The 15488-nt window shown below is 47.0% G+C and overlaps 1 protein-coding gene across 1 annotated transcript in view; it reads left to right on the plus strand.

The window, feature by feature from the left end:
• PAK1 (p21 (RAC1) activated kinase 1) overlaps nt 1–15488 on the plus strand; it is a 115732-nt gene that overhangs the window by 65451 nt on the left and 34793 nt on the right. Inside the window, exon 4 of the mRNA XM_073612815.1 lies at nt 1416–1566. Within this exon, the coding sequence (XP_073468916.1) occupies nt 1416–1566 (151 nt within the window). The remainder of the gene's footprint in view (nt 1–1415; nt 1567–15488) is intronic.

The raw sequence follows: 15488 nt of genomic DNA on the forward strand, positions 1-15488 counted from the left end.
GCTGAGGTTAAACAACAGGGACATTGTCTGGGCATTTTGCCAGGATGCTCTGGGCGGGGGGGGGGGGGGATTTGAACACCCCTGACCCCCCCCCCTTATCTACGCCCATGGTGCAGCAAATTTAACCCATCAGGGATATTTACTAAAACTGGAGCACTCCAAATCTGGTGCAGCTGTGCATGGTAGCCAATCGGCTTCTAAGTTCAGATTGTTCAATTGAAACGTTGACAATAAAACCCGAAAGCTGATTGGTTCCTAGGCAGAGCTGCACCCCATTAGTTTTAGTAAGAAAATCTCCCTTGATCCCATCAAACTCCCTCCCAAAATTCTCCACAAGAAACTCCCCCCCCTTCCCCAAAAGCAAACCCACCCCCCACCAAAAGAAACTCCCCCAGGCTGGAATTTTCACTTCTTCCCTCCAAAACAGAAAATTGATGCCTCCCCACTTACCAGACCTCAGATTCAGCACGGCACAGAAGCAGGAAAACTTCTGCATCCCCAGTCTCCCTTCAGCTGTGTCATATGATACCTCGAGGAGGAGACTAGGAGTTCCCTCAACCGTACACTGTCATTTGCCGGCATCTGAGACCTCGCAGTCATTTCATGCTTTTCAGGGGGGGCCCCTTATTAAACTGAGGGGGTGGGGCACAATAGAAGGGGGGCTGGCTGCTGCACTCCAAAACTCTGATTGCTTCTACTGTGCTGATGCTGAGGTTAAACAACAGGGACACTGTCACGGTTTGAACACCCCCTGACCCCCCCCCCTTATCTACGCCCCTGGTGCAGCAAATTTAACCCATCAGGGAGATTTACTAAAACTGGAGCACTCCAAATCTGGTGCAGCTATGCATGGTAGCCAATCGGCTTCTAAATGCAGATTGTTCAGTTTAAACGTTGACAATAAAACCCGAAAGCTGATTGGTTCCTAGGCAGAGCTGCACCAGATTAGTTTTAGTAAACCTCCCCCGTTGTGTCACATTTGGTAGGTGGGGCCACTTGCTAAATGTGCCCGTTGAAGCCGAAAAATGGGACTGTGCTGAAACCGCACGCCACCCGTCAATCACATGTACAGTATGCAGCACAGTATTGATGTGCACAATTCCTGGTGGGATCGGATAAAAAAGAAAAAAAATGGCATTCAGAAGGTGGCGTCACTTTTCAGAAAGGCGGTAAACTCCACCGCCAGTGTGAACGAGCCCTAAACATGGGGGGGGAGGGGTGACTGAGAGCTACTGCGGGTATGTGCGTATAATGGCAGAGCCCAGCCTGATGCCATAGCATAAAAACCTGCATTGTGCCGCCTGCTTTACCTAAATGTGTGAAATTTAGGCAGAGCCGGGTATTGTATATGTTCAGTCTTCATATTGGTGGGCTTGTGTGATGCTCATTAGCCTTTCCATACTATGTCTGTGCAGGGTATGCCGAAGCAATGGGCGCTGTTACTGCAAACCTCCAACATCACCGAACAAGAGCAGAAGAAGAACCCGCAGGCCGTGCTGGACGCGTTAGAATTTCATTACAATTCCAAGAAAAGCACCAACAGCCAGAAGTACATGAGCTTCACAGGTAAGCAAGGATTGGCGACTTGCAGTGCCTTGAAAAAGTATTCACACCCCTTGAAATTTTCCACATTTTTCGTGTTACAACCAAAAACGTAAATTTTATTTTATTGGGATTGTATGTAATAGACCAACACAAAGTGGTAAATAATTGTGAAGTGGAAGGAAAATGATAAATGGTTTTCAACTTTTTTTTTTACAAATAAATACTGTATTTATCGCCATATAACACGCACTTTTTTCCCCTTAAAATCAGGGGAAAATCGCGGGTGCGTGTTATACGCCGTTCCCCTGCGATTCCCCCACTGACCGTGAGCGGAGCGATCGCCGGCCGAGTTTGAAAATGGCGCCGCCGGCTCCGAAATACATAGCCGTGACTTGCGGCGTCTCTTCGGCCACTTTCGGCTCCACTCGTAGTCCCGCCCGGGATGGGCGTGACTGTGAGCGGAGCGAGCGCCGCCCATATACAGATAGCCGAGTGTACTCGGCTAGGTTCGCTAGCTCCGCTCACAGTCACGCCCAGTCCCGCCCTATGATGGACACAGGGACTGGGCGCGACTGTGAGCGGAGCTAGCCGAACCTAGCCGAGTACACTCGGCTATCTGTATATGGGCGGCGCTCGCTCCGCTCACAGTCACGCCCATCCCGGGCGGGACTACGAGTGGAGCCGAAAGTGGCAAAAGAGACGCCGCAAGTCACGGCTATGTATTTCGGCGCCATTTTCAAACTGCAGTGACACTGACAGGTCACTGCAGTTTGACTGCAGCCTGGGCAAGGCTGCAAATGGACACAGACAAAGCTGCAGATGGGCACTGACAAAGCTGCAAGGCTGCAAATGGACACTGATAAGGCTGCAAATGACACCATAGCTGCAAGGCTGCAAATGACACTGGACAAGCATGCAGACGGACGCTGTGCAAGGCTGCATTGATGGGCATTTAAATGTAAGTTTTTTTCCCTTAAAACATCTTTTTTCTTAAAATTCCCTCCTAAACTTGGGGTGCGTGTTATAAGCCGGCGCGTGTTATACGCCGATAAATACGGTATGTGAAAAGTGTGGGGTACATTTGTATGGCGCCCCCCTGAATCAATACTTTGTAGAACCTCCTTTCACTGCAATTACAGCTGCAAGTCTTTTTGGGGATGTCTCTACCAGCTTTGCACATCTAGAGAGGGACATTTTTTCCCATTCTTCTTTGCAAAATATCTCAAGCTCTGTCAGATTGGATGGAGAACGTCTGTGATCAGCAATTTTCAAGTCTTGTCACAGATTCTCAATTGGATTTAGGTCTGGACTTTGACTGGGCCATTCTAACACATGAATATGCTTTGATCTAAACCATTCCATTGTAGCTCTGGCTGTTTAGGGTCGTTGTTCTGCTGGAAGGTGAACCTCCGCCCATTTTCCCAAGTCTTTTGCAGACTCTAATGCCGCGTACGCACGCTCGGAAATTCCGCCAGCAAAAGTCCGATGAAAGATTTTTGTCGGAAAATGCGATCGTGGGTATGCTCCATTGGTCTTTTGCTGGCGGAATTCCCTTTCCCTGCACCCTTTGGAGGAACCCTGGCTGAGAAAGGCCTGCTACTTTATAGACAGGGAACAGGTAAAATGCTTCTCATTATTGCTCACTTTTTTTTTTTTTTTAAATGAACGTTATTAGAAGGCATTCTCTCCTGCATGGTTACAGTTGTCTAGTGTTTTGCTCTGGCAGTGCCGGTAGATGTTGGTAAATCCCTCCCATTAAGTAGTAGTATTCTCAGCACATGGTGTGAGATCTGATCTCTTAGTAAAGCCTCAGCCGCTGCTGTCAGCAGTTTTCCAGACATTTTCTGATAAGCTGCCTGGTGTTGGGAGCTCTGGGATTTTTACAAGCCAAGCAATAGATTCTAATTGTTTCCGATATGAGTCACCGGCATCCTGCCGTCCCCGTCTCTCCGGGTCCCTCCCCGCGCTGCTCTCTGGCCATCCTCAGACATGGACGCATTGTTTGGGTTGGCAAGCCCTGCTGCAGCTGACTGCGCTACTGTGTTTGCTCAGCGGGGTGTCGATGTTAGGGACTGGCATTCGCCGACGGCATCTTCAGAAACACAAAAAAGGGAAAACGTCTGCTCTCTAGCAAGGCCAAATAATTCATGTAAATCCCCGCCATGGTTAGAATGTGTCCAGGGGCGCTTGGTTTAATGTTCACATCTTTGCACGGAATGTGACGAATAGATTGTGATTAGTTGTTAGGGGTAATGTCGGGGCTTCTCTTTGCTGCGGTTTTTACAGAACACAAAAACCTGCTGAATTTCACAAAATGGGTTGAATCAATCTGATTTGCTGCTGATGTGTTATTCTCTTGTCTGTGGGCATCTCCCTCTTAATCTGGAAGCTGGAAAATGCAGGGAACACAGCTGATTGGGGGACCCAACAACTGCCGCTTGGGGCCCAGTCACACCCCTGCATTTTACAGCACAAGCTCTGTGTGGTGTATTGACATTCATTGTTAACACTCTATAGCATTGGTCTCCAAACTGCGGCCCGAGGGCCAGATGCAGCCAGTTGCTTGCTTTTATCTGGCCCTTGGGGCACTACGTCATCCACTGATACCAACAATGGGGCATAATTCCTCCCACTGACACAAACGATGGGGCACAATTCCTCCCAATGACACCAACAATGGGGCCCAATGACATCAGTAATGGTGCACAATTCCTCCCAATGACACCAACAATGGGGCCCAATGACATCAGTAATGGGGCACAATTCCTCCCAATGACATCAAGGATGGGGCACAAGTTCTCTCAATTACACCAACAATGGGGCCCAATGACATCAGTAATTGGACACAATTCCTCCCAATGATGCCAAGGATTGGGGCTTAATTCCTGTCAATGACACCAAGGATGGGGCACAATTCCTCCCAATGACATCAAAGATGGGGCACAATTCCTCCCAATGATGCCAAGAATTTGGGCTTAATTCCTGTCAATGACACCAAGGATGGGGCACAATTCCTCCCAATGACACCAACGATGGGGCACAATTTCTCCCAATGACTTCAAGGATGGGGCACAAGTTCTCTCAATTACACCAACAATGGGGCCCAATGACATCAGTAATTGGGCACAATTCCTCCCAATGATGCCAAGGATTGGGGCTTAATTCCTGTCAATGACACCAAGGATGGGGCACAATTCCTCCCAATGACTTCAAGGATGCGGCACAAGTTCTCTCAATTACACCAACAATGGGGCCCAATGACATCAGTAATGGGACACAATTCCTCCCAATGACATCAAGGATGGGACACAAGTTCTCTCAATTACACCAACAATGGGGCGCGATGACATCAGTAATGGGGCACGATTCCTCTCAATGACACCAAGGATGGGGCACAATTCCTCCCAATGACACCAACAATGGGTCCCAATGGTCAGCTGAAAAATGTATGTCTTTTCATTCCAAATCCACACTGTTTATTTAGGGTCCATATTTGGAGTTGTCAAACTGGGGACAATGCAAACTACACTATATTACCAAAAGCATTGGGACGCCTGCCTTTGCACGCACATGAACGTTAATGGCATCCCAGTCTTAGTCCGTAGGGTTCAATATTGAGTTGGCCCACCCTTTGCAGCTATAAGAGCTTCAACTCTTCTGGGAAGGCTGTCCACAAGGTTTAGGAGTGTGTCTATGGGAATGTTTGACCATTCTTCCAGAAGCGCATTTGTAAGGTCAGGCTAAAATCATTTGGTGGAGGGGGGATTATGGTGTGGGGTTGTTTTTCAGGGGTTGGGCTTAGTTCCAGTGAAGGGAACTCTTAAGGTGTCGGCATAACATAACATTTTGGACAATTTCATGCTCCCAACTTTGTGGGAACAGTTTGGGGATGGTCCCTTCCTGTTCCAACATGACTGCGCACCAGTGCACAAAGCAAGGTCCATAAAGACATGGATGAGCGAGGTTAGGGTGGAGGAACTTGACTGCCTACACAGAGTCCTGACCTCAACCCGATAGAACACCTTTGGGAGGAATTAGAGCAGAGACTGCGAGCCAGGCCTTCTCGTCCAACATAAGTGCCTGACCTCACAAATGCTCTTCTGGAAGAATGGTCAAACATTCCCATAGACACACTCCTAAACCTTGTGGACAGCCTTCCCAGAAGAGTTGAAGCTGTTATAGCTGCAAAGGGTGGGCCAACTCAATATTGAACCCTACGGGCTAAGACTGGGATGACATTAAAGTTCATGTGCGTGTAAAGGCAATTGTCCCAATACTTTTGGCAATACAGTGTATGTGCAGTAGTTTCATTCCTATCTATCCTATCCTATTGCTGAAGAAACTGGCTGCCATGATGTCAGCATTCAGCAGTTACAGATGTTAATGTATTCTTATCCTCTTCGTCTGATTGGCTGCCTGTGTCCTCACTGATGAGCATTGGGTGACTCATTACATATTTTAATTCCCGGTGAATCACCACATCGGGATTAGCCTGCTGTCATCCAGCTTAGTGAAGAGGAAAGAGGCTTTCCTGGAACACATGTCAGCCATCACCAATTCTCCAACCCTTGATTTGCATATTTAATCAACCTTTTAAGACCTAATGCATGGCTGGGCAACCTCAGTACTCTATCCATGGTGAAACTACAAATCCCATCATGTCTCTGTCTCTGGGAGTCATACCTATGGCTTTTAAAGTCTTGCAATACCTCATTGAATTTGTGGAACCGAAACAGCTGGAGTGCCAAATTGCCTAGCCATGACCTAATGAAACCATCAGTAAATTCGTATTGATGTAAAACAGTTTATTGGTGGACAACATTGGACAGGCGGATAGTAACAAATGGACGGCTGGGGTTTAATTCGAATGGACCTCCAACAAACCTGGTCACTTCAGGCTGAGCTTATAAATCTGAATTTACAGATTGTTTTAATGTGTTGTTTTCACCGAAGGTAACCTTAGATTATGTTTTATTTATTTTGTTTCCCATTATGTGCTCAGTATGGATTGTCCATGACTGTGACGGATTTACTTAAAGTGCATTTTTAGTGCAATTGTTGCTCTTAAGTCCCCTTCCCAGCATGTCCATAATGCAAATAGCCTAAAATGCAGCTCCCTGATGATGATCGCTTCACTTTAAAGAGAAACCTTATGGCCCGTGAATTGCCTTTTAGGTCTGAATTATATATTCTAAAGACTGGGTACTTTGTCTCTAAAGACAAGTACACTTATCCTTTAAAAAACACACTGACCTTCTATATTTTCTTAACTGCACTTTGCTTGTTTCCTGAGAATCTCTCCTCATTAGTTTTAATATTTCTAAGTGTTACCGGTAATATGTCCCATGTGTGACTTGTAGATCTTTTTACTGTGATGCACATTCCCTTAAGCCGGTCATAGAGGGTGCAATTTTCTTTCCTGGGGATACTTGGGTACCATCAGCCTGCCCATACATGGCTCAAATCTCGGCCGGTCTCGGCTGAAACAGCCGAGATTTGAACTGTTTAAGGCTGGTTTTATGTTTGTAAGTGTTATGCCGCGTACACACGAGCGGACTTTACGGCAGACTTTGCCCGGCGGACTTTTCGACGTACTTTACGACGGACTTTCTGAATGAACGGACTTGCCTACACACAATCCACCAAAGTCCGTCGAATTCGTACGTGATGACGTACGACCGGACTAAAACAAGGAAGTTCATAGCCAGTAGCCAATAGCTGCCCTAGCGTGTCTTTATGTCCGTCGAACTAGCATACAGACGGCGGACTTTTCGACCGGACTCGATTTCGACGGATTAATTTAAAACGTGTTTCAAATCTAAGTCCGTCCAACTTTTGAGAAAACAAAGTCTGCTGGAGCCCACACACGATCGAATTGTCTGACCAAATCCCGTCCACCGGGCAAAGTCTGCCGTAAAGTCCGCTCGCGTGTACGCGGCATAAGGCTTGTGTGTATGTCATTGGCTTTAGAGCTTCTACAAGTCAATAGCAGGTCAGAAGCATTTCAAATTCAGTTAGGATTCAAGGTGGTTGCCCGTGAAAGTGTGTTGGATTTGTCTGATTATACAAGCCCTACGCCAGGCCATGCAAGACCCAATAAAATAAGTGATGCAACTGGAACTGTCCTTTATAACACAATGAGGTTTCTACCATGTTGCATAATCTCTTTGCAACTCCTAGCTGATTGTCCTAGATGAGGCATTCTCAACTAGGGTACATCCATGGTTTTGTAGGGGTTCCTTGAGCTGTTGCTGATTGGCCTCTCATCTGATGGTGCCTGCATGATTCCAGGCCCATCGCCACATTTAGAGGAGCCAGCAGCATAAAATCAATGATCTTTTCTTCCCACTGATCATCAATGTAAGGGACATTCTTCCCAATGACCATCAATGTAAGGATCATTCTTTCCACTGATCTCCAATGTAAGGATCATTCTTTTCACTCATCTCCAATGTAAGGGACATTCTTCCCAATTTTTCTTTATTAAAAGTCTTGCAATCAATAAGCATAAAATCACTATATATATATAATATACATAAATATATACATATTTACATAAATGAAAATAAATATAGCAAATCTGCTCTCAAACAAAAAATGACTTTACAGCAAAAACAAAACTCATCATGAACATGTCATTATTGGGGATAATCTTACTACAACTCACACCAATACACCAGACATCTAAACTGTGAGGTCAAGAAACAAACCCGCACCCATTATGCATGCAGCCCTTCTTCAAAAAGAAGCTACTAACCAACAAAAGCTAAGGGAGTGAAAGAAACAGAAAAAGAAAAGGAGCACCTCACCCAGAGATGGGCAGTTCACCAAAGGCAGGTCTGATATTCCTCCACGCCCTTTTCCAGACCGCCCGAGGCTCCCTGCCCCTCTCAAGACCCCGAATTTTCCCAACCTCACCCAGAATATCGTGCACCACCATCTCAACAGAGAGGACTTTTTTCCGCAGACTAATCTGGCACCGTGCATTCCATGTGAAGTAACGGACAACTATACTAACTAAAAACAGTGTATCCAACTCAAAATCCCAGCAAGTCGGGAATGCCCCGTACACCCACTCCGCATAACTCATGCGATAGAAAAAGGGGATGCCTAGAGCCCTCCCCACCCTTTTATACACCTCTATGTTAAAGGGACACTGCAGCAAAAAGTGGTCCATAGACTCCACACTCCGCTCTAGGACAATCCCGATCATCCACAGGGCGATGCTTCAAGTTCCCTCTGACATAGAGCCTTCCATGGAAAGCGAGCCAGGCTTGATCCCTAAACTTCAAGGGGATTCTTTCTAAATTGATTAAACGCAACCCCTCCCTCGTTACAGAGCCTGGGCAATCCCTTAAGGCCAGTGACACACTGAAAGCAGAGCTCAAAATCCTCTTCTCCAGAAGCTTCCTGGGGAGGGACTTGATATCCTCCACTGTCACCTGCCACTGCCAAAGTATTTTCAGACACGGGGCAACATAAGCCGGGAGCTTGCCATGTCGGACTCTCAGACTTTTCACTGGCCCGCCATCTTCCCAGCATCGCAGAAAAGGCCTAAAACAAGACTGAAAAATGCCCACCCATCCCGGCGGGTTCTCTGCTAGCATGTTACCAAGATTGTACTTTAAAAAGAGCAGAGAAAAGAAAACTATTGGGTTGACCATTCCTAGGCCACCCTCCCGCCTAGACAGGTAAGTTACATTGCGTTTGATCAGGTTCAGCCTACTTCCCCATAACAGTTGGAAAAAACAGCTGTACACCCTTGCATAGAGAGATGCTGGCAAGATACAGACGAAGCTGACATATAAAAAGATTGGGACCAGGTACGTTTTGATCAAGTCAACCCTCTCCCTCAAGGAAAGCTTCCATTTCTTCCAGCTTGCTACTTTGGCATTGGCACACACCAACCTGCTTTCCCAATTTCGATGACCATAGTCACCAGGACCAAATTTGATGCCCAACACTTTAATTTCCTGCTGGGGCTCTGGGAAGGCATCCGGAAGTTCGAAGCTTTCACCCTCCTCACCCATCCAGAAAACTTCACTCTTTTCATGGTTGACTTTAGAACCAGAAGCCTCCGTGTACTGCTCTATCATAGAGACCACCTCCTGCGCCTCCTCTGTCCCAGAGACAATAACAGACACATCATTGGCATAGGCCACGACCTTCAGAGGCGGCACACCAGCAATGCCCAAAGGCACCCCGCACAAAGATCCACTCTCTAGCCTTCTTATGAAGGGGTCGATTGCGAATACATATAACAGGGGGCTCAGAGGACATCCCTGGCGCACACCAGAGCCAACCTCAAAAGGCCGTCCAACCCAAACATTAACCAGTGGGAAGCTCTCAGCCCCTCTATATAATGTCTTCAGCCAATCTATAAACCTCCCCTGCAGGCCGTATCTACCAAGTAGCAAATACAGGTACTCGTGATTGACTCTATCAAAAGCCTTCGCCTGATCCAATGCCAGCAAGTACTTTCTCCATCCAGCAGCCCTGCATCGTTCCAAAGCCTCCCGGACAGCTAAAACCGCTGAAAAGGTACTTCTACCTTGGACCGAGCAGTGCTGATGACTGGACAACAAATCGCCTGCTACTGACGACAAGCGCCAAAAAAGAATCTTCGCCAGGATCTTTCTATCAACATTGAGAAGACTGATGGGGCGCCAGTTCTCAATCATTGAGGGGTCTTTACCTTTTGACAGAAGAATCACAGCGGATTGCCTCATGGAGGGAGGGAGCGAACCCTCTTCTAGACAGCTGTTATAAACCTCTGCTAAAAAGGGAGCCAGAATGGACTTAAAACACTTGTAGAATTCAGCTGTCAACCCATCTGGCCCAGGCGATTTTTTTGGTAGCCAGCTTCTCTATAGCATGAACTACCTCATCCACTGAAATTGGTTCTGTCAAATCCATCAAAGGCAACGTACCATTTCCCAATCCTGGAGTAGAATCCAGAAAGCTTTCCATCCTGTCCCGACAAAGGTCCTTTCTTCCCAGAAGGTCTGCATAATATGATCTGAAGATCTCCAGGATCCCTGATCTGGACTTCACCAGGGAACCCGTACTATCCCTCAGGCCTATGACCGTCTTAACTGCTATGCCTTGCTTACAGTTCTGGTAAGGATCAGGCGAGTGATATTTTCCATAATCCCTCTCCAGAACCAAGGAGGCATGCCGGTCGTATTGACACTTCCTAAGAAGAAACTTCACCTCAGAGATCTCCCCTGGATCTCCTCTATACGAGACAAGACGATCAAGCTTCCTCTGCAAATGCTGGTAGGCAATGTACATACCAAGCTGCTTCTTCTTACTTATGGCCTTGAAAAGTCCAATTGTCCTTTGTTTCACAAGCTCCCACCACTCTGACTTACTGCTGCAAAAGTCCAGAATAGAAACCTGTGCCTGAAAAAAATCCTCAAAGGATTGTCTTACCTCTACATCTTCCAGGAGAGTCGAATTCAGTTTCCAGGTACCCCTTCCCCTGGGTGGAGTGTCCGAGGCATTCAGAGTCACAGACAGCATACAGTGGTCAGAGAACTCCACCGCCCTCAACTCAGGAGCCGAGAAAGCAGAGTTCTCCTTTAAAAAAAACCTATCTATCCTACTCTGACTATTCCCTCTCTGAAATGTGAATCCCGTGCTGCCAGGGCAGTGCTTAATATGCACATCTACCAGGCCTGCTTGTCTCACCATATCTCTAAGAAAAACGATATCGTAACCCAGCCTGTCTATGGAGCCTCTCCTGTCTTCAGGCCTAATTATGGTGTTAAAATCACCTCCAAAGACAACCTGCTGGGACGTAAAAAGGAAGGGCTTGATCTCTGTGAGGAGGCATTTCCTGCCCCATTTTGACTGCGGTCCATAGATATTGATTAGGCGCAGGTCCTGCCCCCTAACAGAGACGTCTAAGACCATGCATCTCCCCATTTCTACCTCAATTACCCGCCGGCATGTTACCATATCGGTTTTAAAAAGGACCGCGACTCCGCTGCAGGGCTCAGCCGCAAGAGACCAAAAGGAGGGACCGTATCTCCACTCCCTTTTTGCTAGATGGACTTTGGCCAAAGTATTGAGCCAGGTCTCTTGCAAAAATAAAATCTCGGCATCAAACTCGCTGAGCAAAAATAAGGCAATATCACAAGCTCTTGCAGATTTAATGCTGGCGACATTAATGGTCGCCACCTTTATCGGAGTGGGAACTGCCATCAGGATGATTGGGGTAGTCGTTTCTTAACCTTTGCCACACTGTCATCACCAGAAACAGCTCTCTTCAGACTACGTGACTCCCCCTCATCCATGGATGATAAAGAGAAAGATATATCAGACATCTCATCACCCGACAAAACTGAAAAGGTATTACCAAGAGGAACCCCTCCTGGGTCCGACCCTGAGGAAGAAATGACCACTTTACTTGTCTTCCTCTTCTTCTTTTTCTTCCACCTAAACTTCTCCCACCCCTCATCATCCGAATCCCCCTCAACAGAGGGTGAGACATGGGATATGGACACCCTTCTATCAGCCCCACCCCCATCCAGCACCCCCACATTCCGCTGACCACGTTTGTGCCGCTGAGGGACAGGGACCGGAGGCCGAGAGGTAAGATCTGCCAAACCTGCCCCCCCAGCAGCTTCTACTAGTCTGGAGGATATACGTACAGTAGGATTAGGGACCACCACATGGGGGACAGACTCAGGGACCACATTACTAGGTGAAACAGAATCCGGAACAACAGATGTAACAGACACAGGAGGGACAGACTCAGGGACCACATCACTAGGGGAAACAGAATCCGGAACAGATGTAACAGAAACAGGAGGGACAGACTCAGGGACCACATCACTAGGGGAAACAGAATCTGGAACAGATGTAACAGAAACAGGAGGGACAATAACAGTTTTAGCGGCCTCATCCTCCTTATCAAGTCTCTGCAACTCAGCCTCCAATCCTGGCAAGTTATGTAATGCCTCCGGGCACTGGCTATAAGGATGACCGAGCTTTTGGCACAAATTGCACCGAATTTCAGTACAATCCTTAGCCAAATGGTCCAGATCCTGGCATAGTGAGCATTTCTTACGGGTACAAGTAGATGCAAAATGGCCTTTGTCTCCACATTACAGACTTTAGGCTGACCCTGGTAAAAAATAGTCAGCCTATCTCTCCCCAGAAAAGCTGAACAGGGAAGGTGCTGAACTACATTTCCAAGCACCCCCAATTTTAGTGACACTGTCCAGGCCCCTGTCCATATCCCATGCTCATCAAGGACCTTCCGCAGTGGAGCGAGGACCTCACCATATCGGCGTAGCCATACTATCAAATCAGCCTCTGGTATGGATTCGTTACGCACCAAGATCGTCACCGACTTTATCAGAGGCTGCCTGGAAATCACCTTTGGCACCAAACCACTCCACTGCGGAAGGCCCTTGCACCTCCTATATCGCTCCCAAAATAAATCCAGACCCTCAGGCTTTACAAAGGACAAATCAAATTCATAACTCCCCACTGGACAAATCAAAGCAAATATATCCAATGCTTTAAACCCCATTTCCAAAACCAACTCAGCCACCCTCCCCCTTACTGGTGGGGTCCCCTCCCCCTCCCACTTCAATTGAACCACATTCCTCCTCCTGTACCCACCAACCATCCCACCACCAAGCCCCCCCCCAAATTGTGACCACTAATATTTACAAAATTCCCTCCACCCTCCTTGGTGCGACTCCCCAGAACAGACTGCCCACATTTCTCCCAGCAGAAGAAACATTTGTGTGTTTTGAACCGTCTGACACATTTCTAGCAGATATCGATTGTACAGATTTGGTCTGAACAATCGATGAGTCTTTCCTCTGCTGAGCAGGGAGAGGAATGTCATTTTTATTTTTCCCAGCAGTATTAACCCCTTCACCACCACCCACCATATTCATTGTTTTATCATTACTGTCATTCTTAATACTTGCTGGTATATTCACAGTTCCTGTAGTCTTCCCAACAGTGTCAGTTCCCACTGCTGTGCTGGTGGAATCTTCAGCTGGCCTGTTCTCTTCCATCAGGACAGGACTTTCAGCAGGCTGGTCTGACACATCCATGGCTTCCACTGCACATGGTGCAATGTGCTGATCCCCTCCCCCATCAGCATCAATCAGTTCTGCTGGAACACAGAGAGGCTCAGGTGAGGCAATCTCTTTGCTGGTGTCAGCCATACTGTGTGAAACACATGGAGAAAACTTGGTAGAGGAACTACTGGTCTCAGCAAATGCAGGAGTAGAAACATCCATGTTCAGGGTGTTTGGTGCAGGTCCATCTTCATTCCCTGGTTTATTTTTTTTCCTCATCCTCAGGGATTTCTGATGGATCACCAGAAATGGCAAACTTGTCTGCTCTCAGGGGTGACTCCATCTGCTGGATGAAGGTCAGGGTGCCATGCTCACTCTCAACCCCCTGGCTGGTTGCCGCTGGCGATTCCAAGGCCTTACATGGGGGGAGAGGTGCAGAGGCAAATGGACCCGGGTCATCCATAACCTGAGGCTGCTGATCCATGCAACTTACTGACGACTGGCTGGCAAATCTCTTCTCATTGTCAAATTTTTCTTTAAAAGCTCCACTTCTGGCTTTTAACTTCTCCAACAATAAAGTTTGCTGCTTTACCCTTTCCTCCAATTCCTGTAACTCAGGCTTCATGGCTGTGCGATTTCTACTCCAGGCCTGGAAGTATTTGGCTTTAAAGTTTTTATGTTCAGTTTTCAAAACTTGAAGTTTCTCTTCAGCCCTTCCAATTTCCCTAAAACGATCAACAATCTTCTGTCTGAAGATACTCGCATCCATACCAGGGCCTGGACCCACAGTCAGATCCTCCACCTCCTCCTCACTAGGCCCCGTGTCATCAGGGGGATCCCTCCCAGGGCCTCCCCCAGGATCAGGCATTGTTCCTGGGCCAAACTAGCAGGCAAGGCCCAGGCTTGAAAAAAGGCTGGTTCTCACAGAGAGCTCTTTGGGTGTGTCCTCCTCCTCCTTCCCACTGATCATCAATGTAAGGGACATTCTTCCCAATCACCATCATTGTAAGGGGCATTCTTCCCACTGATCACCAATGTAAGGATCATTCTTTCCAATGACCATCAATGTAAGGATCATTCTTTCCACTGATCTCCAATGTAAGGATCATTCTTTTCACTCATCTCCAATGTAAGGGACATTCTTCCCAATGACCATCAATGTAAGGATCATTCTTTCCACTGATCTCCAATGTAAGGATCATTCTTTTCACTCATCTCCAATGTAAGGGACATTCTTCCCAATGACCACCTATGTAAGGATCATTCTTTCCACTGATCTCCAATGGAAGGATCATTCTTTCCACTCATCACCTATGTAAGAAACATTCTTCCCACTGATCACCAATGTAAGGAACATTCTTCCCACTGATCACCAATGTAAAGGACATTCTTCTCACTGATCACCAATGTAAGGGACATTCTTCTCACTGATCACCAACGTAAGGAACATTCTTCCCACTGATCACCAATGTAAAGGACATTCTTCCCACTGATCACCAATGTAAAGGACATTCTTCCCACTGATCACCAATGTAAGGAACATTCTTCCCACTGATCACCAATGTAAGGAACATTCTTCCCACTGATCACCAATGTAAAGGACATTCTTCCCACTGATCACCAATGTAAGGAACATTCTTCCCACTGACCACCAATGTAAGGAACATTCTTCCCACTGACCACCAATGTAAGGGACATTCTTCTCAATGACCAACAATGTAAAGGTAATTGTTTCCACTGATCACCAAGGTAAAAGGAATACTTTATACTGAGTACCAGAAGGGAGCCTCCCACTGACCCCCAATGAATTAATTTTAGCAGGCTTTTCCTGAAACCTTAAAATTATTTAAAGGGTTCCTTTGGGGTAACAGAAGTTGAGCAAGGCTGTCCTAG

This window comes from Aquarana catesbeiana, linkage group LG02 (genome assembly GCF_042186555.1).
Source record: "Aquarana catesbeiana isolate 2022-GZ linkage group LG02, ASM4218655v1, whole genome shotgun sequence".
Lineage (NCBI taxonomy): Eukaryota > Metazoa > Chordata > Amphibia > Anura > Ranidae > Aquarana > Aquarana catesbeiana.